Genomic DNA, 23239 nt, shown 5'->3' on the forward strand with positions numbered 1-23239 from the left:
AGAAATGGAATTCTGCTTAGGGGAGATTCATATAGAGAGGGCAGAGAAATGATAGGGGAGTCTCTGTCAGTGGCAGCTGCTACAGGGTCAGGAGGGATCACCCCAGGGACACATGAAAGACCCCAGAACTGAGACTCTCACATGTGGTCTTGCCTTTGCTATTTGGAGCACTCACAACCATGGAGGAAAAGGACATGCGCCAAAGATAGTGTGGGGCAGGGAAGAATAGTGAGAGTGGAGGTTTGGAGGTGGGAGAGAGCAACCAGCACACAGTGATGTCTTCCTTCCAGGGGGCTGCAGATCTGCTGTCCTGGCCCATAAGAGCATGCGCATCTATAGCTAGGAGGGATTTCTGAAAGGACCTGAGGCTGCCTCTTACTTCATATGCTTCTGCCTTGTCCATGGCCCTCCATGTTGGATCACGGATCCACCCATTTGGGCCCAGTCCCTGTACAACTTAGCTATAAACAGGTGACATTTGCTAGCATTAAAGGCCCTGAGACCTTCCTGTTATTATTTTGCTTTTCCTAGACTGTTCTTTGAGCCAGGGTCCCATGTATTCCAGGCTAGCTTCAGACTTGCTAGGCAGCTGAGGCTGATCTTGAAATTTTGATCCTCCTGCCTCCACCTCCAAAGTGGTGGGATTAAACACCTACCACCATGCTTGGTTTATTCAGTGCTTGGGAATCAAACCCTTGGCTTTGGGTACGCCAGGTAAACACTTTACCAACTGAGCCACATCCCGGGGCCCTATAGACTTTCATTGTTCTGGTGAGATCTATCCAGAACTGAAGAAATCACGATGATTGGGTGAACTGAGGGAAGAAATACAGCTCCAGAAAGATTGTCATAGACTTGAAGAGGCTGTGGTTCCTGATTAGGTAACTCTATGCCATCCCATCATACCACCACAGAGGTCCAGCCAATGGAAGGACCTTGGAGAGGCTGGATAGGGTAAGGGCACAGTGGTCTTGGAAGTTTTCTGCACTCCCAGGAACTGCACTGGAAAGAACATGGTAATAAAACGTTACCATTGTGGCTGGGAAGTGCAAAGGCAACGTCTCCAGGACGCTCTGGAAATGCCAATCTACAGCACTTGCTTCTAAAACCCCAGTCACGGTTAAATAGCATCTAATCTTGAGTAAAATGGGGGTTTTCCCCTGAACCCAAGAGGTTGCTGCCAAACTCCATTTACAAGGCTGCAAGATAACCTGGCCACAATGCATATTTTGGGAACAACAGCGTTATCAACTCTGCTATGGAAGCGCAATCTTTAGAAGATGCTGCGTCCTGTGACCAAAACACTAAAGCTGCTGAAAAACAAAAAGCCCTAATGCCTTCCCCTCACTCCATTAGGTTTGTGCATCTGCTATAAAAGTGGAGGCAATTTAAGCCCTCACTGATGTGACTAATCAGGTTAGATAATTGCATTTGTGGTGGATTAGTTAAACAGCAGCCAACCGTCCCCATTCCAGCAGCTCCTGGATGGAGAGGCAGGCTGAGCCAGCTGTGTCCGGGTGGCCGAGCATTCACCCAGTCAGGATATATCTGCAGAGGTTGCCAATAAGGAATAGGGATTGTGCCTTTCTCTTTAAGAGAACAGGCTGACAGGGACTTGCCAGAGTGAAAGCAGAAAGGTGCTAGGACAGAGGAGGTCAATGGCTAAGTGCTGTGGTCCAGGAGAGCCTTGCTGTGGGGGAGCAGGGAGAAGGAGAGAGGTTGGAGCTGAGAAAGGGCAAGGTGAGACTTCTCAAATGACTGTGATCAGGTGGCAGAGGGGGCCAGCAAAGGCCACTGCAACTACCTTATACCAGAAAACTGAGTGGCCAGGATACTAGCAGAATAACAGGTGCTGGGAAGGTTTGGACAGGGCATCTTCCTGGGAAGCAGAGGTAGTTGACTTTTTTCCCAACCCCCAGGAACAGACTGATACAGAAGAGACTACGGTTGGCTTTTCTAGTGTGCCCTCAAAGTCCTATGTGACAGAGGTTTGGTCTCCAAACCACTAGTGTGGTAGGTGTTTAGGCCAAGTAGACCAATAGGTGCATCTTTGACAGAGAGAATGCCCTCAGCTCTCCTTGGTCCTGGGATGAGTGGCTCTGCTCAACTCCTTCTCCAGTCCTGCTATGATGGGCTGCCATACCAAAGACCCCAAACAGGGACCGCTGGGGACGAGTGAAACTCTCTTAAACAGGGACCCAAAACAAACCCTTTCTCTTTATAAATAGATGATCTGGGCTAATTGTTCTGGTGAGGAGGAAAAGCTGGCAATCCCAAGATTGCTTCTACAAGCTTTACAGGTTTTTGTCCTTTGATTTGTTTCACTTAGAGAGTTGACAATGCTTGCAACCTAGTGTCTCCACATGAGTGGAGAGCAGCCAGTGAGATTTAAGCAAAGTGGTGGAGGAGTACGAAACCATGTTGAGCCTGATACCATTTCTTTTGTGGATCTGCTTGTTCATGGCTGTGCTTTTATTTGCCTATAACCAAGCAAGGTGTTTTAAGTCAGTGAAATGCTCATAGAACGTGAGCTGGGATCTGGGGAGCCTCGCTTCTTTGTCGTGTGACTTGGGAACATTAACTCTGTGCAAAAACAAAGGACTGAGTCTGGATGCCCGAAAGGAGTGTTTAGACTTGTGGGCCTAGAGGGTTCTCATGGACTTCATATCATTTTCCATCAAACCTGGGGGAGACCAGAACATTTGAAGCACCTCCTTGAAAGGTTACCGTAAGATGTTTAGAAACCTCCATAATACAGCAACCGGGCACAAAGACCGAGGGGAGGGAGGGGAACTGCCAACCTCCTCCCCCCACCATTCATCTTCATTTCACCGACCCTTGACCTTTACTTTGACCCAAAGTCTACGTTTAAAAATGAGAACTGCTGTAAATGGTTTTCAAGGCTTATGATTTTAGTTTTCTGGGCTCCTGACATTTATCTATATAAATACCTTTTCTCCATTTATCTGAGTTTTTAAATTTAATAGCAGTTTTCACAAGTCTTTCTTTGTGCTTGATTCATATGAAATTCAAAAGTGTGATGAATTTTATGCCTGGGAAAAAAAGTATTTTAGATTATAATTTATAGTTTCAGCAAGCCTGGAGTGACACTGGGACCAGGCTTTTGAGGCAGCAGCAGTGGGGGCAGGTCAAAGCTTATAGCAATAATATCAAACAAATTGGCAATAATGTCAAACGGTACAAAAGCATTTTGATTCTAAAATTGCATTTCTGAGTATGTATACTGAGGAAACATTCAATATGAATTCAAGCTATGTGAATGAGCAGGCACATGGTACACTTATCGGTGGTGGAAACTAAGCAGCCTAGGGCAAAAAAGGAGTCAATCTACTTTCTGAAGTGTTATATCCCCATTAAAATAAGATTTAAAAATTACACACACACATTGTGTGTGTGTGTGTGTGTGTGTGTGTGTGTGTTTGTGCGCGCGTGCAGGGAGACCATTTGCAGAAGCCAAAGGATGCTGAGTGTCTCAGTCTCCACCCTATTCCCTGAGATGAAACATCTCACTGAACCCAAAGCTCACCTTTTCGGTTAGGTTGGCCAGCTGGCAAGTTCCTATGACCCGTGTACTGCTACAGTCCTATGACCTATGACCTATGCCCTATGCCCCAGCACTGGTATGCATGCCTTTAAACATGTATGTTGGCGATTCCAGTTCAGATCTTCATGCTTGCACAGCACATGCTTTAAACGCATCATGCTCCCTTTTTAGCCTCAAAGGGCTTTGATCTAGGATTGATGTAAAATCCCTATAAAAACCAGTAAGAGACAGCTAGAAACCAATGACCCCCTTCCCAACGAGGAATACAGAGACACAGATTCTTCAATAAGGATGGTCACGATGTTTTGTTTTGGTTTTTTTTAGCTGTGGAGGACTGTTTTTGTGTGTCACCTTTAGCTCTCCAATCGTCTATGTCTTCCTGTTTTGTTTGTTGTTTGTTTGTTTTGCCTGTCCCGCCAGTCTTCACACTCTGCACATTTCATCCTTACCATTTGGAAGCTCCGGGTGGAGTGGAATTCACACTGCATCATGTCAAAGAAGATGGGAAGGGTGGCTTTTCGAAGTTCTGTCTCAGGAATCAATGTCATTTCCAATATAGGGCCAACCATTTCTGGGATGAATTTTATCTTGTGTTGACCTTTCAATCAAGAAATACAACATCTATTATTTTAAGAAGAAGAGGTAGAATGTTCCAAAGAGGGTTGAGAACAAAGAACACAGTAATACAGACCGTGGGATATGGAATGGAGTTTCTATGGTTGTGAACTCAATCTTGCTTATAAGGATTTCGAGTACTTTAATTCATGTGTGGACTGACGGATGAGGGGATGGCTCAGTAGGTAAAGCATTTGCCATGGAAGTACGTGGACTGGAGTTCAGAACCCCAGCATCCACATAAAAGCTGGGAAGGCATGGCAGCACTCAGGAATCCCAGTGCATGAGAGGAAGAGACTGGGGCAGTATGGAGAGACAGGCTAGATACACAGTAAGCTCTGGATTCAGTGAGAGACCCTGCCTCAGTAAATAAAGTAGAGGGCATGGTGCGATGACCCTTAAAGTGAACCTCTGGTCTCCACATACATATGCACATCACACCAATATACACCCATAAGGGCGAAAATGAGGATAGAATTCAAGAGTTCAATTATGAGCAAGCAATGAAACTCTATCTTCTATGTGTATTTCCGGTCAGCAAGATGGCACAGTAGGTAAAGGTATTTGCCACCAAGCTCCAAGTATGACCCTGGAAGGCACATAAAGGTACGAAGAGAGAACCAACCCTATAGGGTTAGCCTCTCATTTCCACACACATGCCATGGCATGTCCGCCCTCCCCCATTTCATGCATGCACATACAATAATAATAAAAAGCAATATTTGAAAAACCTGTCACCCCTGGGCATGGCTCCTCCAGTGTGCTTCGTGATACTATGTACTGTTGGACTAATTTTTGTTCTTTTACAGCAGTTGTTTGAGTGTTTATTTTGAGAAAAGATCTCCCTACATACTGACCAGATAAGGTGGTTTCACGAGAAGTCAGTTGTAGCACATAAATGAAGGACATGATCATCGTCTGCTACTCAGAGTTAGACAGAGCAGGGGATTGGGGCTGGGATGGTCCCATCTGACAAGCATGGAATCTAGGGTTCTGTCTCCAAGGTGGCATGGAGAAGTGTGGTCCACTTGACACCGCTGTGAACTACACAATGCCTTCTGAATGACCAAAGTCAAATCACACAGAGCCCCCACTGAATCATGGGACTGCAGAAAAAGCAGGGCCTTCTACCTTGGGATGCTGTGTGATAGGCATGCGTTTATGTAAAGAAAGGTTTTGTTGGGCTCGGGAGGTAAAGGGCCTGCCTTGCAAGCATTAAGACCTGGGTTTGATCCTCAGAACTTAAAATAATAAAAAGCAAAGATGAGGTGGAATGCATTTGTATTCCCTGCACTGGGGAGGTGGTTTCCTAGGGTTCATTGGCTATCCAAACCTACCAAGCCTACTTGGTGAGCTTCAGTCCCCTTTAACTGTCCCAGCACTGAATTCAGGATGCTGGGGGAATAGCATAGATGAGTGTATATGGAGCTTGACGAGAGCTATGAAAGGCAAAGGGAGAAAGAAGTGGCAAGGCCTAGCTTGTGCCCCTGCTGGTGTGCAGAAGTGAGGCTTCCAGGAACCTTTCTACGTAGAGGCAGGCAGGCTGTGATAGGTAATCTGTTGTCAACTAAAGACATCTGGAATCAATGAGAAAGTCACACATCTGGAATCAACGACAAACTCACACAGCAGGGTGTATCTGTGATGGATTTTTCTTGATTGGATTATTAGAGGTAGGAAGTCCCAGCCTAATTCTGGGTTATACCAAAGAGTGCATATATATATATGTATATATATATGCAAAAGGAGGAAGCTTTTGCTTTTGCCTGCCTGCCCTCACTCTTGCTGGCAAGTTCATCCATCCAGTTGCTGGAGCATTACTCTGTTGGTAATAGAACCTACTTCTTTGGGATTCCAGCATAGATTGACAAGCAATAGCTTTCTATGTTCTCCCTGGGATGCCAGCACAACTTATGGGACTGTTTAGACACCTACTTTCATGGACTGAACAATTATGGGACTCTTGGCCTTTATGTCCTGAGATAGCCATTGTAGGATTACTTGGACTACAGCCTGTAAGCCATTCTAACACACACACACACACACACACACACACACACACACACACACACACACACACACACTAACAGTTCTGTAATACACCAGCCTCCTGAGGGGACATGATGAGGCAGGGGCAGTGCTCCCAGGTAGCAGTCTCTCATCCTTCGTTGCAGAATGCACACTTTCTCTTCAAGCCACTGCACTCTAACTAGCACTGTCTCATTCCAGCACATAACAGGAGGGTGCATGAGAAATGATACGCCTGACTGAATTATTTGTGACATTTTCTTATTAACACTAGCAGAGTTAATTAATCTTATTAATACTTTGACACAATCAGGAAACACAATACAGAATTTAGTTTTCTTTATAGCTCAACAAATGCAGATTTCTGTCAAGAGAGTCATTAAGCGAATGTGTCTATTATAAATAACCATACATAAGAAAGTAGAGTGTTCTCTCATAAGTCAAAAGATGTTTTTTACCGAGTGGACACAGGTACAAAATGTAATCTCTGAAAAGGAACCTGAATTTAATTAGAATCCAAATTTTCAACCTTTGCTAAATAGATAATATCTTGTCTGAAGCGACAATGGTGTGATTCTGCCCATTTCCCTTAATGCTTAACACTTCTGAGAGGCATGCAAGTGCCTCAAAGTGGTCCCCTGAAAATGCCATTATGTTCCATTTCTCAGGTGACATTTTCCTTCTATTATGCCTAGAAGATGTCAGAGCCAATGCTTCAGAAAGCAGGAGATCATGACAGCAAGTTGTTCATCAGCTGTAATTTCAGTGTCATAGAGTTCTGTCTGTCACTTGTGGCTTTTATTGTTCCAAGCTGGGAGGAACATACACAGCAGAGCAAATGGTTGCCAGGGCAGCCATTGGAAAACTAAGCTACAAGAAAATAGGAGCTTCGTGTCCAGGGATCACCGCTCTTCCCTTTGGTACAGAAAACACACCTGGCTGGAGTAGCCTGAGACCTTTGAGCTGTGCTAGCCCTGGGGATGAAACTGTCACAAATCCACAGTCCCTGAGTTAGTAAGGTGGGCAGGACTCGTGGATGCTCGGATCAATTTAATTATTTTGCACTTCCATATTTTGGGTTTCCACTGACCCACAGCTGGCTGAAGTCTAATGATAGACCTGGATGTGGGTCAACGAGGGTCAAGGAGACTCCTGCAGTTTTCTTTGCCTTTGGAGAACAAGGCAGAAGAGGATGATTGTGGTGGTTTGAATGAGACAGATTCCCATAGCTCGGGTTTTTGAACACTTGGTCCCACGTCAACGGCTGTGTCTGGGAAGGTTATGGAACCTTCGGGAGGTGCAGCCTTGATGGAGGAAGTGTCACTGGAGGTGGGCCTTGAGAGTTTCTGGCCTTGCTCCACTTCCAGTTTCCTTTCTCTGCTTCCTGAGAATATGATATCTCAGCTTCCTGCTCCAGCAGCCTGACACTGCCATGCCTCCTTTCCATTTGGGGCTCTCTCTCTCTCTCTCTCTTTCTCCCTCTGGAATCTTAAGGTGACACAGATCCTTTCTTCTGTAAGTTGCTCTCTTTGGTCACTGTGCTTTATCATAGCAACAGAAAAGTAACTGAAACTCTAATAACCATGGTGCAAAGTAAAAGATTTTATCTTAGCTCCCCTAGTTGATTCTCTATTCCCCCCAACCCCTCAAGACCTGCCTGGAGTGTCTATTCTAGTGACGGGATGTAGCACTAAGTCCTCTGAGAATGGCACCTAGTTTCCTCTGAAAGGCAGGCTTTCACCTTGACACTACTGACGCTCAGGAATCCAGTGATTGAACAGGGTCTTACTGTAGGAAACTTGTGCACACACAAGCACCACAGGACTGAGAACCTCCTATCACCTCCAGCTAGGGTCGATGGTGCAGTATCTGGGTTTAGTGAAAAGCAGTCAGTTTGCACATTCCCAAAAAGTAGGGTGAAGGGAATCCTCGCACGAAGAATAGCCCAAACCAAATAAGGTCAAAGAAAGGTCTCGCTGTGAGCATTTTTGTGTCAGCCAGATGGAATTAGGGAGCATGCGCTGGTTCCTGAGAGCTGGATGTAATAAACAAGAGCAGATGATGGAACCAGGAGAGAGGGGGACGAGGTGGCCCCGTAGGCCGTCTCTGAGCTGCACTCATAAATAACTGGAGAGTTCAGTAAACGAACACACTTTCTCCACTTCTCTTTTGAAAGAGTACGCTTTTGACTTTCTCTTTGACATGCTGGGTTCTGCCAAGGAAAGGGTTTGTTGCCCTGTCCCACCCAGTAGGCCTGGGTCTGCACTTATACCACACTGAGCAAAGAGACTCCGATCTGTGTCCTGGAGCTACTGGGCACCTCTGTGTGAGACACCCCTTCCTCCCCAAAGACCACAAACAGCACTGGTGGAGTGACAGGTGACTAATTCTAAGGTGAGGAACACATCTGATCCGACTTCTATTTTTATTTTCTTGGCAGAACTGGCTGCATGTGCCTGCCAACATATTCCCAAACCTGAGCCCACTGGAAAAAAAAAAAAAAGAAAAAAAAAAAAAACAGGAAGCTATGTGGAAAAGAGGCGGTGTATGTCCTGGGAAATCATGATGGGCTGCCGGGAGTTTGGAGGGCAGCAGCCTGCACAGCGCCATTGGCAGGTAGGACTGAACCCTGAAGACCCACAGCAGGAAATGTCCTTGCTGATCATGGTGACCCCACAGAGCTGTTCTTAGGGTCTGCTTGGAGAAGATTCCAGGAGGAGCAAAGGACTTATTATTTGTCAAAACAGAACAAAACAAGACAAAACAAAACAACAACAACAAACTCCCAAATAAAAGCCCATAAAACTCTCAGTTATTTGCCTAGCAGGAATCTAACCCTGGCAGCTCTTTCTTGCAGATCACAAATCTTTGCTTTTAAATTGGTCAAGGTCATGGCTTCCCTTTGATCTTCTTTGTGTTCTCATGCCCAAATTGATGTTCACTGCTGACAAGCAAGCTTTGAAGCACCCGGGTGTTAGTTACACGTTCACGTTAGTGAGTGACAAGATGGGGGACGGGGTTCCCCTCAGTTAGCTTCCTTCTCGGTATGGTGGATCAAAAGTCTCTGTTATTATTGCCATCTTGCTTAGAGAATAATGCCAGACACTGGCAAGAGAGTTCACTACTCTGGGATGGAACAGTAAAGTCTGAGCACGCACCCGAGGCTGCGGGTTCCCGAGGAGGCACTGTGGAAAACCTCGCTCTTCCTGAAGCCCAGCTTCCCTTCCTTCCTGGTAGTCACGGCAACTGGCGTGGAAAAGAGGTGGGGCCAGGTCCAAGGTCAACCTCTGGAGCTTCAGAGGCATCACTGACTATACTTAAAAAGGAACGTATAGTTTGGTTGCTAGAGGAGGATGAAATATCTTCAGGGATACAGCTAACGGCAAGGAGCACATGCTTCTGGACGTAACCCTCACTCACACTTGGGAAGAGCCTTAATGAAACTCACTGAGGGAACCCCCCAAAAGAAAATATGGGCATGAAGGGGGGAGCAAAGGGGAGTTAGTAGAAATAAAAGGGGACAAAGGGAACAATGGGGGGTGTGAATATTTCAAAAATCACATAGATGTATAAAACAACAAACCCGAATAATAAAAATTATTGTATAATTAAAATAGTATGATAAAATTTTTAAAAAAGCATAAAGATCAGGGTTAGCATATAAAATGTAGAGCCGAGAAACATACTGTGGTTGGTACAAAAAAAAATTAAAACACAAATATCGGAAAGGCAAGAAGACTCATTAATCCATCAGTTAGGACAATCTCTGAATAATACCTGGTGCCAGAGATCAGTCCCCTTGATTCTGACTGGTGACCCTGTCCCTAGAGGAGCATACCAAGACGCTGGAGATGCCTGGGACAGCAGGCACTGTTTATCAGGGAAGAAACGGGCACTCATTATACACTGATCCCTCAGTCCTCTGCTCGGTGAGCTCAGTATCTCATTCTCTTCTCTTCTTCTGCAGTCCTTTGGACTGAGTCCTCATGCATGCAAGCCTACGCCCAGAGGAGCCAAAGGAACAGTGCAGCCTGGCAAGTGGAATGGAGCTCATGTCATCTCCTTGTGAAGGCTGGACCTAAGGAGGAGCTAGAGAACCTGCCATTCAGTGGGGAACCAAGGTGTCCCTGTAAGCTGTCTGTGTCATGGTCCTTTTGCCCCTCATCACTCTCTTTCTCATAGGTACCACATTGTTTCTTGTCTCGGGTTAGTCTGGACATCAGGCTGTCTGGGTCAAGTGACAAATGTATCGTTTAGGATGTGACTTTTGGGAAGGAGAACAGAAAAGATTGGTTAAGATTACCCATGGATGGCCCCCTTCCCTGTTCCCACAGATGCAGACTCTCACTACTGAGATCATCCTTCGTACATGTTATAAGATTGTTAGGTGTCTGGAATGGAAGTCTTCTGACAAATTCTGCTGTTTCCATAATAAACTGGACTGCTGAGTCAGGGAAACAGAGAAAAACCTTGTCATGTGACAAGCGGTGACAGAGGCAGGGCAGTGGAGGAAGAAAACTCAACATGACTTAGCAAACTACCCACTCAATCCCTGGGTTCCTATGCCACCCAGAGAGGGTAGAAAGTCAGGAAGGGCAGTATGGTTCCTGTGGGGTCCATGTTACAGAGATCAGCAGGCTGAAATGCCCAAGAGCCAGGACTTACTCTGCTCTCCATACATAGGTTGCTGGGATCTTGTTAAAATCCTATGGAGTGTCCCTAAAGGGTCCTCAGCCTGCTCCAAGTATGATATACAATATACATGGGATGGTGCAGGTTCTGCATGCTCCGGGTGGCTACAGTAGACACAGCTTCCTTGATAGCTCTGCACTTCTACCAGGGAACTCTACCCTGCAGCTCTGTGCCCAGGAGCTGAGCTGGAGCCTCAAGTGAAGTGCTTATGCTCTCAGTCTAGAGTAATATTGCTTATAGAACAATATCACCTATAGAGTTATAACCTATAGAGTAATATTGCCTATAGAGTAATGTCACCTACAGAACACTATACTGAACCCCATGCAACTCCTCCGTGGTCCAGAACACTTGATATAAAGTATGAGTGCAGAAGGCAGATAGCAATAGGACCTAGTATAATGAGCAGGCTTCCAATAGGAACATTAAAGACAGATGTTCTAGATGCTTACTAATGTCTTTAACAAGTTATCTATGCAGAAAAATGCATCTTGTTGGTTTTAAAAACTAATTTTATCTCAATTATTTATCTTTAATTTTTTGTTTTATGCATATGAGTATTTTGCCTGCATGAGCATCTGTGTGCCACATGCACAGCACACAGTGCCTGAAGAGGACAGGGGATCTGGAATTTTACATAGTTGTGAACCATCATGTGGTGCTGGGAATCACAAGGTCCTTTGGAAGATTAGCCAATGTTCTTAACCACTGAGCCGTCTTTCCAGCTCCCATTTGTGTGTGTGTGTGTGTGTGTGTGTGTGTGTGTGTGTGTGTGTGTGTGTGACCAGAGACAGAGGAAAACTTAGCATAGCAGGGGCTGATTCTCTCTTTCAACCCCTGTGAATCTCAGGATCTAATTCAGGCTTGTTGGCAAGTTCCTTTAGCCATTGTCATCTTGCTGACCCTTCGTTACGATTTTAATAGATGGTTTTTTAGTAGAGAATTTCTTATTGCTTATGATGAAATGTAGTGGAAACACTGAGTAAACGAATTGATCCCTGGAGGAGTTTGTATTTGTAATCATTAAACAGATCTCCCATGGCTTTGATCATGGCAGCACACGGTGCTACCGCCATCTGGTGGCAGGGTAAGCACATGTAGATTTTGGGTGGGTGTATAAACCTGTTAGAAGGTAGATTCTGCTCAACTGAACACAGGAGCAAATGTCATTCTGGTAACTGACTGGGAGCAGATACAAATGGAAGTGGAGCAGTACTTAGGAGCAGTGGCAGCCCAAGCTATGTGCCAGTCTGATGCCAGAGGACACTTTCTAGATTTCCTTATTTGCCACTGGAAGATGCTTTTCTCCTCTCTTTAATCTGCTTTCCTTACTGAAAAAAGGAGCTCTGGAAGAAGCAGTGACTGCTATCCTGCTCACAGAAACAACTGAGGTCTTTGAGATATACCAAAGGGGCTGGGGAGATAGCTCAGTTGTTAAAGAAGCTGCCATGTAACCAGGAGGACCTGCGTTCAATGCCAGAACCCATATAAAACAAGGCTGAGTGAGGGGCTCATACTTGTCACCCTAGTCCTGGGGAGGCAGAGACGAGTGGATCCCTAGGGCCCAATGAGTCAGCCAGCTAGTCAACTTGGCAAGCTACAGACCAATGAGATCCTACTCTAAAAACCATTGGACAGTTCCTCAGGAGCAAAGGTTGAACTGTGGCTTCCAATGCACACACATGTGCATACACACACACACACACACACACACACACACACACACACACCCCAAAACTGAAAAATGGGGGTCGATGGCACAACACAGAGAGGGCTCCCCAAGATGATGTCCAGCTACTCACCCAAGTTGTACCACATGTCTCTGATCTCAAAGCCAATCTGCCTCCTCATGTCTCCATACCTAGAAAGAAGAAGAGAGGCAATGACAGACTATAGAGCTCCTGGAAATCAAACTCTGGGCTTCCATCATGGACTTAGATGAAGGCTGTGTTAGAGTTCCAATGACATCTGCCACCTGCCACCGGCAGGATTTCTAGGAGAGCTCCAGGTGGGAATGGGGCTCATCCCGGATGACAGAGCGTCCCTGAGGGAACATGGAGAAGCTGTGAAGAACAGCCAGTCTTGTGTTCTTCAGTCCTGGGCCTCAGGGAGTTTGACTTCCATGCACGTTGCTGTTGACACATCCAGGCAGGCACCCAATAGCATTCTACCCACCGAGCAGCAGTTTCCCCACAGGAAAATAAAACCCAAGAGTTGGGGAAGGCAGCTTCCAAATTTCCCCCATTCTTCTATATCATTTTAAATGTAAGCAAGAGCTTAATACCCAAATATGTCAACAAACATTCCACCAGTTTTTGTTTATCTGGGAAAATAAATGCTAATTTTCCTCCCGGTGGGCGAAAAGAGGAGGTGTGCGTTTCATGAGTAAACAGAATTTGATGCTTCGGAAGATAAACCTTTATTAGCTTGTGAGCAATTTAACTTTTTCTCTTAGTGCCTAAGGAAAAAGCTGATTATATTAAAAATAATAATTTGCGAAATTATCATACAGCATTGCAGCTGAGCAGCTGCGTCGTCAGGCTTGCTCCGTTCTTCCGTGTGGCAGCTGAGGCGCCAAGGAAAGCTGATCACAGATGATGGTGTCCTGGCTCTCCAGGCAAGCAGCCCTGGCTGCTAAAGCAACAACCCCCAGCTGGCTGCCACCTTATTAAAGTCTCTCGCACCTAAGCACCTGTCTGTCACTCACAGCAGGAGGGTTACAGTGGCATGTTCATCTCAACCAGAGAAAATATATAATCCAAGCTACATGCACTTTCTCTATGTGAGATGGGGCATGTACATATACATATGCATGTATGTATATACATGGGTTCATATACATGTGTATATATATATGAAAGTATATACATATATAAAGAAAGTAGAAAGGGGGATATAAGGAGGGGATGAGGTCTAAAGGGAGGGAAAATGAGAGTGAATGAAAGATGTGGCATAAAAATAGAAGGGGGGGGTTGGGGATTTAGCTCAGTGGTAGAGCGCTTGCCTAGCAAGTGCAAGGCCCTGGGTTCGGTCCCCAGCTCCGAAAAATAGAAAAGAAAAAAAAAATAGAAGGGGGACTGAACTGGGGGTAAGAAAGGCATGAAAGGAGGGGTCTTGGGAAAGGATATTGAGGGTGTATAACAACACACTTTGCATGCTTATATATATGCGTTATATGCATATATGTTATATGCATATATATATGTTTATACATGACGTATGTGTGAATATATACATGTATGGATATTCTGGATGCCAGGGAGCATAGAACATCCAGGTGTGAGTGGAGAAACAGAACTGGAAAAGTCAGCTACTACAAGCTGGGACTTAGAGACTCGTCCAGCAAGCCAGTGAGCGCTGACTCAGGTATTCTCTGTAAACCAGGGGATCACAGTCAGTGGTGGATCCACTGCCAGGGCTACAGGGATGGGAGGTTTGTTCTAGGCAGTGAAGACATACCACCAGCTAGTAGCTATACGGTCATGAGTAACAGAGACACTCTTCCAGGCTTAACTCCCTCTTCAAATCAATTTAGTATTTGGAAATCTGAACACATTAAGAAGTGCATTATTTTGAGGTTTCTCAGCAGCCAAAGCCACCTGGACCTAGGCAAGATGGAGTCGGCAGCATGGCAACCTGGTAACTTGGCATTCCCACCCAGCCCTGACTTTTGCTCTGAGGTTAATGGACAAGTCACTTTCAGCTATGAGGCCACAGAGCTGGGAGACATAGCACTGTGGCAGGTGGCTACAGAACGCCAAGACCCTCCGTTCTCCAGCCCCTATGATGTATGTTCATACCCTCAATCCACCAATGGAGCCAGTGGTATCAAAAAACAGTATCGTTAACTCTGGCTTTGAACGTCTTGAATCCAGGCTAAAGGAGTAATTGCTTCTTACACAGGAATACCTAGTAGTAGGCTTCATGGATGTCTCTGTTCCTTTGCCCTTGACTCAAGGTGTTTGCTCTTCCTCTCCGGTTCTCTACTGATTACAGTTCTAATAGTGTAATGGAAGCCCTGGGACTCATTTTGCCAGCAGCAGGTTTAACATTTGTGATTCTGGGTGGTGACCTGCCTTTCTCCAGCTGCTGAGGAAATTAGGAGTGCTGTTGCTGCTGGCCAGCACAAAGCCTCTCCCTCACTGAAGAAGGGCAAGCACCATGGGTTTCCACTCTCATGTCTGCTTTTCCGGTTCAGGCAACGATTGGACATGACGGTATTTGAGAACCAGGGCATTGGCAATGATCAGAAGGGGTGATTCTCGGGAGAGCCAGGCTTATAGCACAAGGAGACAGAAATATTGTTTAAAAGCCAAGTGAGCCTAGATGCCTGCAGACCCAGGCAAGAAGGAGGGAGTCACATGGTGGAGGGAGGGACTGGAGTTCCCTGGCAGCAGACTGGGCTTGATCCTCCCTCTGCATTTAATGGGACAGCAGGTCTGATGAATCTGTACTAGCTTCCTAGTAATTCCCAGCAGAGTAGCAGCTGTCGCCAGACCTCAAGAGGGTTTGCGGGGAGCACTTCTACCTTCTTCTCTTGGAAGAAAAAAATATGACGATAATTGAGAGTGTCTGACTGGAGCTCATTTCCTGGAGACAGACCTTGGAGCCAGGGGCAGCCCTAGAGATCACAGTTGAGTGGCTTTCTCACGGCACAGCGTCAGGGAGCTGCCCCAAGCCTGGGGGTGGAGGGAGCTGGATGACTTGGCTTAGGCTACAGGGCAAAGAGAAGGGAGTCCAAGTCCTTAGATCACAAGCCCACATTGTTCCCCGCACTGCACACACTCCTGGGACCGGCTGTTGTGTCTTTATCCAAAATGCTTCCTTTTCATATCATAGTCACTCTTCCAATGAGGAACCCAGGACTCATGGTGCTAAGCAGACGAGCCAAGTCATAAGCATATAGAACTGAAGTGGCCGCATTTTGTGTGTCCACCCACCAAGTGAACATAGGAAAGGTGACTTGGAAGGGAGACTTTCCCCAGTCCAGGAAGTCCTATGCTCCTATATCCAGTCCTAATGCCAGTACCTGAATTCCTGCATCTTTAATACAAGAGGAGGAAATGACATCTACTATTAGCCTCGTAAGGGGTAAAGCCAACCAGAACCCAAATAGGCAAAGCTGGGCAACTACTTGACCCCTATTTTTCCATGGTACAGGGAAACAACTCTTGATGCAACCTTGAGGTGGTTCTGAATGTTGAGAGCAAGGTAGTATGCACTCTGTCTCAGCCAGCACTCTAGTGAGGAGATGCTATAACTTAAAGGGCTTGCCTTAACCACAGTATGTTGGTCATGGTGGAAAGGGCCATTAGGCTGATTCATTTAGCCATCACTTATAGAGAACTCCAACAAGACCCACAGGCTTCAGGAGATATACACCATGACAGGGGAGATAGACTTCAATCCCATAATCATACAGGATATCTGCATATCTTACATATATGATGCCTGTCTATGTGACCTCACCTGGAAATAGGGTCTGTACAATGTAACCTAGGTGTGATGAAGCCACACTGGAGTAGAGTGAGGCCTATGAGGAAGGCACATCAAGACTCACAGATATACAGGAAGACTTAAAAAAAACCTAATCTAGAGAAAAGCAGAGACTGAAAAAAACAGGTTAGGGAATGGTAAGGTCTGGGGATGTCTACTTAAAGTCAACAGAACAGCTCCCAGTAGAGGGATCTACACCATCACCATCCTGACTTCAAACCCGTGGCTTCCATAACTACTAGACAAGAGATTGTAACTTCCTTTATGCCCACTGTTATGGCAGGTGAACTCACGGAACATATGCAATAGTCCATTTATTAAGTCTGGCCCACAAAACAATGAGAATCTGGAATCTGAAAAACGCTTTCCTAAGGGGAGAATAAAATAAGGATTTAAGCCTGAGGTTGAAGGGAAGTGGGGCTGGCATATTGATATGTCAGTGTAGGAGTCTAAACCAGACAAGGAAACAGGCTGAAGAGGCAGAAGCAAACCTAGAATGGAGTTCCAAAGGACAAGGAGATAGAGTGCTGTGATTTGGACACTCTTGTCCCCAAAGGTCCATGCCCTGCAACTTTGGTCTCCAAGGTAATAGGAGAGAAAGATGGCAGCCATTAAGAGATCTAGTAAACTAGATGTGGCTCTATCTGAGAATACTACCCTTAGGAATTGGCAAATGTCTTTCAAGAGATTGGGTTGGTTCCCTCAAGATTGGGATAGGTCTTGAGGGAGTGAGTCAGATCTCTTGGGATGAGATAGATCGCACAGGACAGAGTTAGGTCTCGAAGAATAGATTAGTCATAGGGAGAGTATGTACTTATAAAGCAAGTCTGCCTCTATTTCTCTCTCTTACGAACACTTCCTCTCTGTATTCCTTGCTTTCCCTCCACACTATCGTGGTGTTATACAGCACAAAACTCTCAGCAGAAGCTGAGAAACACTAGCCTCATGCCCTTGAAATCTCTTGCCTCCAAGATATTGAGCCAATGACAGCCTCTTTACAAAACACCCAAACTCTGATTGTAGCCATGACCCATGCCAAGAACAAAAGTGTTGAAGGACTTGGCTAGAGCAATCCTGAGCACTGAATGCTGATTTAGTGCCTAGTGCCTTGGTCAGAGTGCCAAGGGGTGGACAGTTAGGGAAGAGAAAAGAAAGGGAAGATAACCAAGAAACAGGCTCATGGGTAGGATGAGGCATTTCTGTTTTAATGGGAAACAAAACAAAACCCGAACACAATAGGTAGAAGGGGATGAGGCTATTGAGAATGAGCCCTGTTAGACACGGGGCTGATGTGAGCATTCTGCCTACATTAAGCTTTATTATGCTCCCTAGAGCAATGCCTCACCAATATATCTAATTAGCTTTGCCAACATGAAGGTGGCACAGGGCTACTGCTTATGAAGTTTGTTTCCCTAGGTCCCTTTCTAATCCTTAAAGTGAATTTACTTGGAACGATTTGAATCTTTTGGAAAAAAAAATAATTAGCATGAGGATTGAATTGATCGTACTCTGCAATACAGAATCCTACTCTCTGATTAGGTCACATTGTAAAACGGGACTTGTCACATCTTGTTTATTTCTTCTCAGCTTCCTTCAAAGTCCCATCTACAGTCTAGAATCTTGGAAGCCAGGGTCGGGTGAAATGGGAGTATGTTTGTTTGTGTGACATTTTGGTCCAGCTACAAAACATGTACCCTTAGGAAGTAATAGATTTCACAGGGGGAAAAATGGGCTAGTAAAAGAGCTGGACTTGCTTATTCAACATCCCTTCTCCCTGCTGTGATGCCATTCTCAAGAGGGAATCTCTTGCAAATACTTGGAAAAGCTCTGTGTTAGTAGTGTACACATTTAATCCCAGCACTCTGGGAGGCTGAGGCAAGTTGGATCGCAGTGCCTTTGAGGATAGCCTGGGCCATGTAGCAAGATCCTGTCCCCTTCCTCCCCACCAAAAAACAAACAAAAATAAAAACAATTAAGCAAAACTATGTAAAAGCAATTTACGAATCTTTTCTCTCCCAGAACAAAATTGGGTCCTGAGGATGGTGCTCCCTTGTGGTCATGTGACACATTAATGTTGTCCAAATGGCTATGAATTTAGAGTTAACTCTTCAGCATTATTTCCTGAACCCCAATGATGTAAAAAGCTTGGGGACAGTGGATGATAGTCAAAAGCAGCATTCTCCCAATGTGTGTGGCCGGGAGTCACTAGCACCAAGGGTGAGTTGAGGTGGCATGGCAGTGTTTTCTTATTAGGGACCTTGAGTTCTTAACTTTGGATTTTATAGGCAAATCTTTTTATTTGGGGTTTGATATACTCAGTTCTTGGCAACAGTGTACCTTTTTTTTGTTTTTGTTGTTGTTGTTGTTGTTGGTGGTGGTGTGTGTGTGTGTGTGTGTGTGTGTGTGTGTGTGTGTGTTTTACACCCAGGTACTTAGGCAATGAGCAAGTAGGTGTTCTGATTCCAGAAATTGACACTTTTAAAGCCATGGTAAGCAGACCATGCAAGAAAAGACCAGGACAACAAACAGAAGTTGTCCACTCTGATGTGCCCTACAGAGGCTGACAGGTCACACATAGACAATCCTGAAAGTATGGGTGGGTGGACCTGAATCTACCTCAGACCCAAGGCTTTCTCCTAGATGGAGTTAAATCTATGTCTCATAGTGTATAAGTGCCCCAAGTGTATAAGACCAGGTACCACCTCAGACCACTGGGTCTCACTCCATAACATCTCCCTGCAGGAGATGTCCTCTGAGCCTTGCCAGCCCCTGCCACTCCTTTATGCTTCCAAGGCAGCGCATCTCTTTACTAAAGGATTGAGATATGCCCTTTGGGGGGCACTGACAGTCACATGGGCAGACATCTCAACTGCCAGCTCCCGCTTGTCTGAAGTACACACTACCTGGTAGCCTCTATTTCAGAGGCTGTGCCTTGCAGGCCATCCTCCAGCTTCCAAAACTTGTCATCTCCTGATTCCATATACTGCTTCGGCTGAGTTTTCCACTAGACAATGAATGGCTTCACCTTGGGATCCACTTCTCCTCCTTCTTCAGCCACAGGACCACACTTGGCTGAGCACGGAAGAGGCCTAATCCTGTTCCATTAGATAAGACAAAAGGATCTAGGCATTCATGTACCCAGTAAATTAAAGAGTGTGGGAAGGACACCTTGAGATACTTCCTAAGCCATTTACTATTTAAGAATAGTGTTTACAAATATACTATGAAGTGTTTATGGTCTACAAAGAGGCACAACTATCATGAATGCTGGTGACAAGCTGAATGAAGCTGGTGTCACTTAGGCTTATGAGTCATGTTGGGTTATCATAGATGGGAGCTCTTGATGGCCAGTTACTACCACATGGTGTCTGTGGTCTAGTGAGACCCGAATATCCCAGAGTTTACAAAGACAACTTCCAATATGGGCAGGCTTCTCACCTGAGAAATCCTTGAGAAAACCCAAAAGCACAGCTCAAGTCTCTTTCTATTTTGTCCAAGGGAGACAGAAAAGCCTGATCCAGAGTCTTTGTGGGCTCCAGAAAGGGAGACACCAGATGGCTGTGTTTAATTTTCTTTGGCACTGTAGCCTTCAGAGCAAGAAGGGAAGCAAAGACTTTCTCTGGAGAACAGGGTCCTTTGTGATTAAGGCAATCACCAATGCTGCTCTAGCTTCGACTGTAGACATAGCAACAAGAGGAAACCACAGCACAGAGCTACCACAGCACTCAGCATCAAAGCCTGTGGAAGCTGCACCTAATTTAAAAGCACCTCGTCTCCTGTAGGCATCTATCTCTAAGGGGAGGAAGTATAGGTGCTTCAGTGTAAATGGCTTCTAAAATCAGCCACCGCTACGTCTGGATGCCCAAAGTCTCACGGCAGCATGCACAGCCCACATGGACTGCTGAACACATGTAACACATGGTGGAAGTGTGTACTTCACGAAGCTGAGGGAGCCTCTGTGAGCCACACTGAGAGCTGATAAGGTGCTTTGCTTCTAAAGTAATGGTTTCAACCACACGGGGAGCAACAACAGGAATTCCTCCCTTCTCCCAAGCTCTGTGAATGCCCGCAAGGGGAAACTGTGTAGTGTCAGTCTCTAGCATGTCTTTTAGCCAGCAGAAGTCTTAGCACAGGGGGCCATGGTAAGCAATTAAACCCTGAGAAGGTTCCAAGGAGGGGCAATATACTAGCAGTCCCAGGTGGGTGCTACGCTGCCCTCAGTGTGTTTGGTCCGGCAGGTACATCTGTCACTTCTAAACAACAGTCACTGTCGACATCCATGGCTCTTGGGGTCAGCCAAAGAGGACCTGGTCAGGTGCAGGAGGATTTGCAGATAGGCTCTCTCTGAAAGTCACGTTCTCCTTGGGCATCCATGGCTCTACATGGAGAGAGGCTGTGCAGAATGAAGAGTCTTGCTCTTTAATGATTATATGTGAAACATGCACATGCACTCATAAGCATATGCACACAAGCACGCATAAATACATGCATGTATCTACATGCACGCATGTATGCACAGTGTTTAGAAGGCTGCTGTCATGTGAACTAACCTCAGTATCATACGCAGAAACACATCATACACTCCAGGGATCAGGTGTTCTCAATTTCCCAGTAAGGGAGATAGAAACTGCTAGACTATAAGAAGCAGAATCACTGCCACATTCCGAGACTCCCTCTGCATCCGCTAACCTCAGCAACTCATAGGGACCAGGACAAGCCTCGGCAGTCAGAATACTACAGAGGCATTATAAATACGACAACCCAGCAATACGGGTACCACTTCAGAATCTTCTGAGGAGTTCCTATTGAAAAGGCACCTGGAGCAGGATGACATCAGTGGAACTTAGGCAGAAGGTGAGGAGCAAAGACCTCAGTATACCAAGACCATTCTTTCCCTCTGTACATTGTGTGTGTGTGTGTGTGTGTGTGTGTGTGTGTGTATGCGCGCGCGCGCGCACACGCGCGGAATGCATCTGGGGACCATCCTGGTTTTCTTTCTCATCACACCATAGGAACTCTGGGGATTTGAACTCTGATACGTATGCTTGTGCAGCAAGCACTTGACCCACTGAGCCATCTTCTCAGCCCACGGTCTTCTTTCTTGCCATGGGAACAGGATCATTCAGGATGTACTCTGACACCACAGAACTGCCCAAGAGTCTTGGCCTTCATGAAGCTTCTTTGGTGAAACACAACCCAGAGGAAGACAGGGGACTTTTGTGTCAAGAGGGAAACCGTGGCCACCTCTGCCTCACCAGCAGTGCCTACCGATGGCTTTCATCAGTAGCTCCCGTTTTGTAGAAGCAGAACTGGAAAACTAAGCAATAAAGTAAACCGCAGCGTAATGACATCAGAAGAGTGCTCAGCGAAAGTCATTATCTCCAGAAACTCAAACGCTGTTTAGCACTAACCATCTCCAATCACGCTGACTTTGAACCTGCCAGGACGAATCCTGCAATTTTAGATCTTGATTCATGGGTTACAAAGGCAACACCGGATTTGTGATTTGAAACCACCCTTTCATTACACTGTGATTACATCTCAATTTGTACCCAGTTGGCTTAGAGGAGACGTGGAAATTAGGGTAATAAGCAGAAGGCTCCTGCCCGCAGTGGCAGGGCTGGGGGAGGACTTACTTGTTAAGGATTTTGGCTCTCTTAGCACTTGAAAAATTCTCCAGTTGCAGGGACTCTTGAGTGAGGAAAGCCACGGCCAGGTGAAAGTAATTGTTCCACAGCTGAAAACCAAAAGACAGGAGATGCTGAGGTGCTGAACAGCTTCTCAGGAAAGTTCTGGGCCACTATCATCCTGAAATGCTTCAAAACCCACAGCAATGTAAGCTATCCCTCCGAGTGTGATTCATGGGTAAGCATGAGGCTTGATTCACCAGGCCCACTCCTCTGACTTCTGCCTGTATCTCAGTTGCTTCACGGGTAACACAAGGTTTTTAGCAGTACCTACCTGGGTAGGCTTCCTGGAAGAGATAAAAGATCATTGCCCGCAAAAGCGGTGGCTAATGGTATGGTAGAGCCCCTCTCTGAGGAACAGTATACATTTGCGTAATTTACAACTTTTTACTATACCAAAATTATGCATACACCAGACAATTAGGGAAAACATGTAAAAGGATCAAACCTTCATTTCAAGGATTTATGGACTATATGTGATTTGAAGGATGATCTTTAGAAGACATTGTAGATGCTTTTTTTTCCCCCTCATTTACATACCAGGCATAATATTCAAATTTGATAGCTACAAAGAGTCACAGAAGAACAAGACATTACTGACTCTGAGTTTAATGACCTGTAAAAGGTGGGGATTCAAGAGTATCCCCAGAATTTAAGAGTGTGTGTGGCCCCCTTTATAGAAAATGGGATTGCCCACAGGACCTCTGACCACCACAGAGCAATGATCACCCATATCAGGGTGCTCCTAGCTACAGAGGGATGGACGCTGAGCAGACATCCCTGGCCTCGGAGAGCTTTGTTACTGCCCACAAAGCACATTTTTTCTTTGGCCTCTTCTGCAATCAAAAGGGGTGGCTTCACTCCATGAGATATAAGTCGCCCCTTTTCATTTATTTTTGAAAGGAGCATTTCCATCCTGTGTCCTTCTTGATCCTGCAGCAATCACAGGACAATGCTACCCATGTTCTGAGGATCACAGAACCATGGCTAGCTGGAAAAGGGGACTTGGATGGAGGGAAAGAAGGTAGGTCAACACAGACCGAGACCTATTCAGACACACATACACCTGGTGCCTGTTTTTGTTTCCATTTGTTTTCTGACACAAGGTGTCTTATATTCTAGGATGGCCTTGCTTGGTTATGTGGCTAAGAAGGAC

The 23239-nt window shown here is 45.7% G+C and overlaps 1 protein-coding gene across 1 annotated transcript in view; it reads right to left on the reverse strand.

The window, feature by feature from the left end:
- The window catches only part of Dock1 (dedicator of cytokinesis 1), a 499905-nt gene that overhangs the window by 71050 nt on the left and 405616 nt on the right, over window positions 1-23239 (reverse strand). The window contains exons 31-33 of the mRNA XM_032892397.1: window positions 22033-22133; window positions 12703-12761; window positions 4015-4163 (exon numbers count right to left, since the gene is read on the reverse strand). Coding sequence (XP_032748288.1) covers window positions 4015-4163; window positions 12703-12761; window positions 22033-22133 — 309 coding nt within the window. The remainder of the gene's footprint in view (window positions 1-4014; window positions 4164-12702; window positions 12762-22032; window positions 22134-23239) is intronic.

The sequence above is a fragment of the Rattus rattus genome, chromosome 2 (genome assembly GCF_011064425.1).
Source record: "Rattus rattus isolate New Zealand chromosome 2, Rrattus_CSIRO_v1, whole genome shotgun sequence".
In the NCBI taxonomy this organism is placed as follows: domain Eukaryota; kingdom Metazoa; phylum Chordata; class Mammalia; order Rodentia; family Muridae; genus Rattus; species Rattus rattus.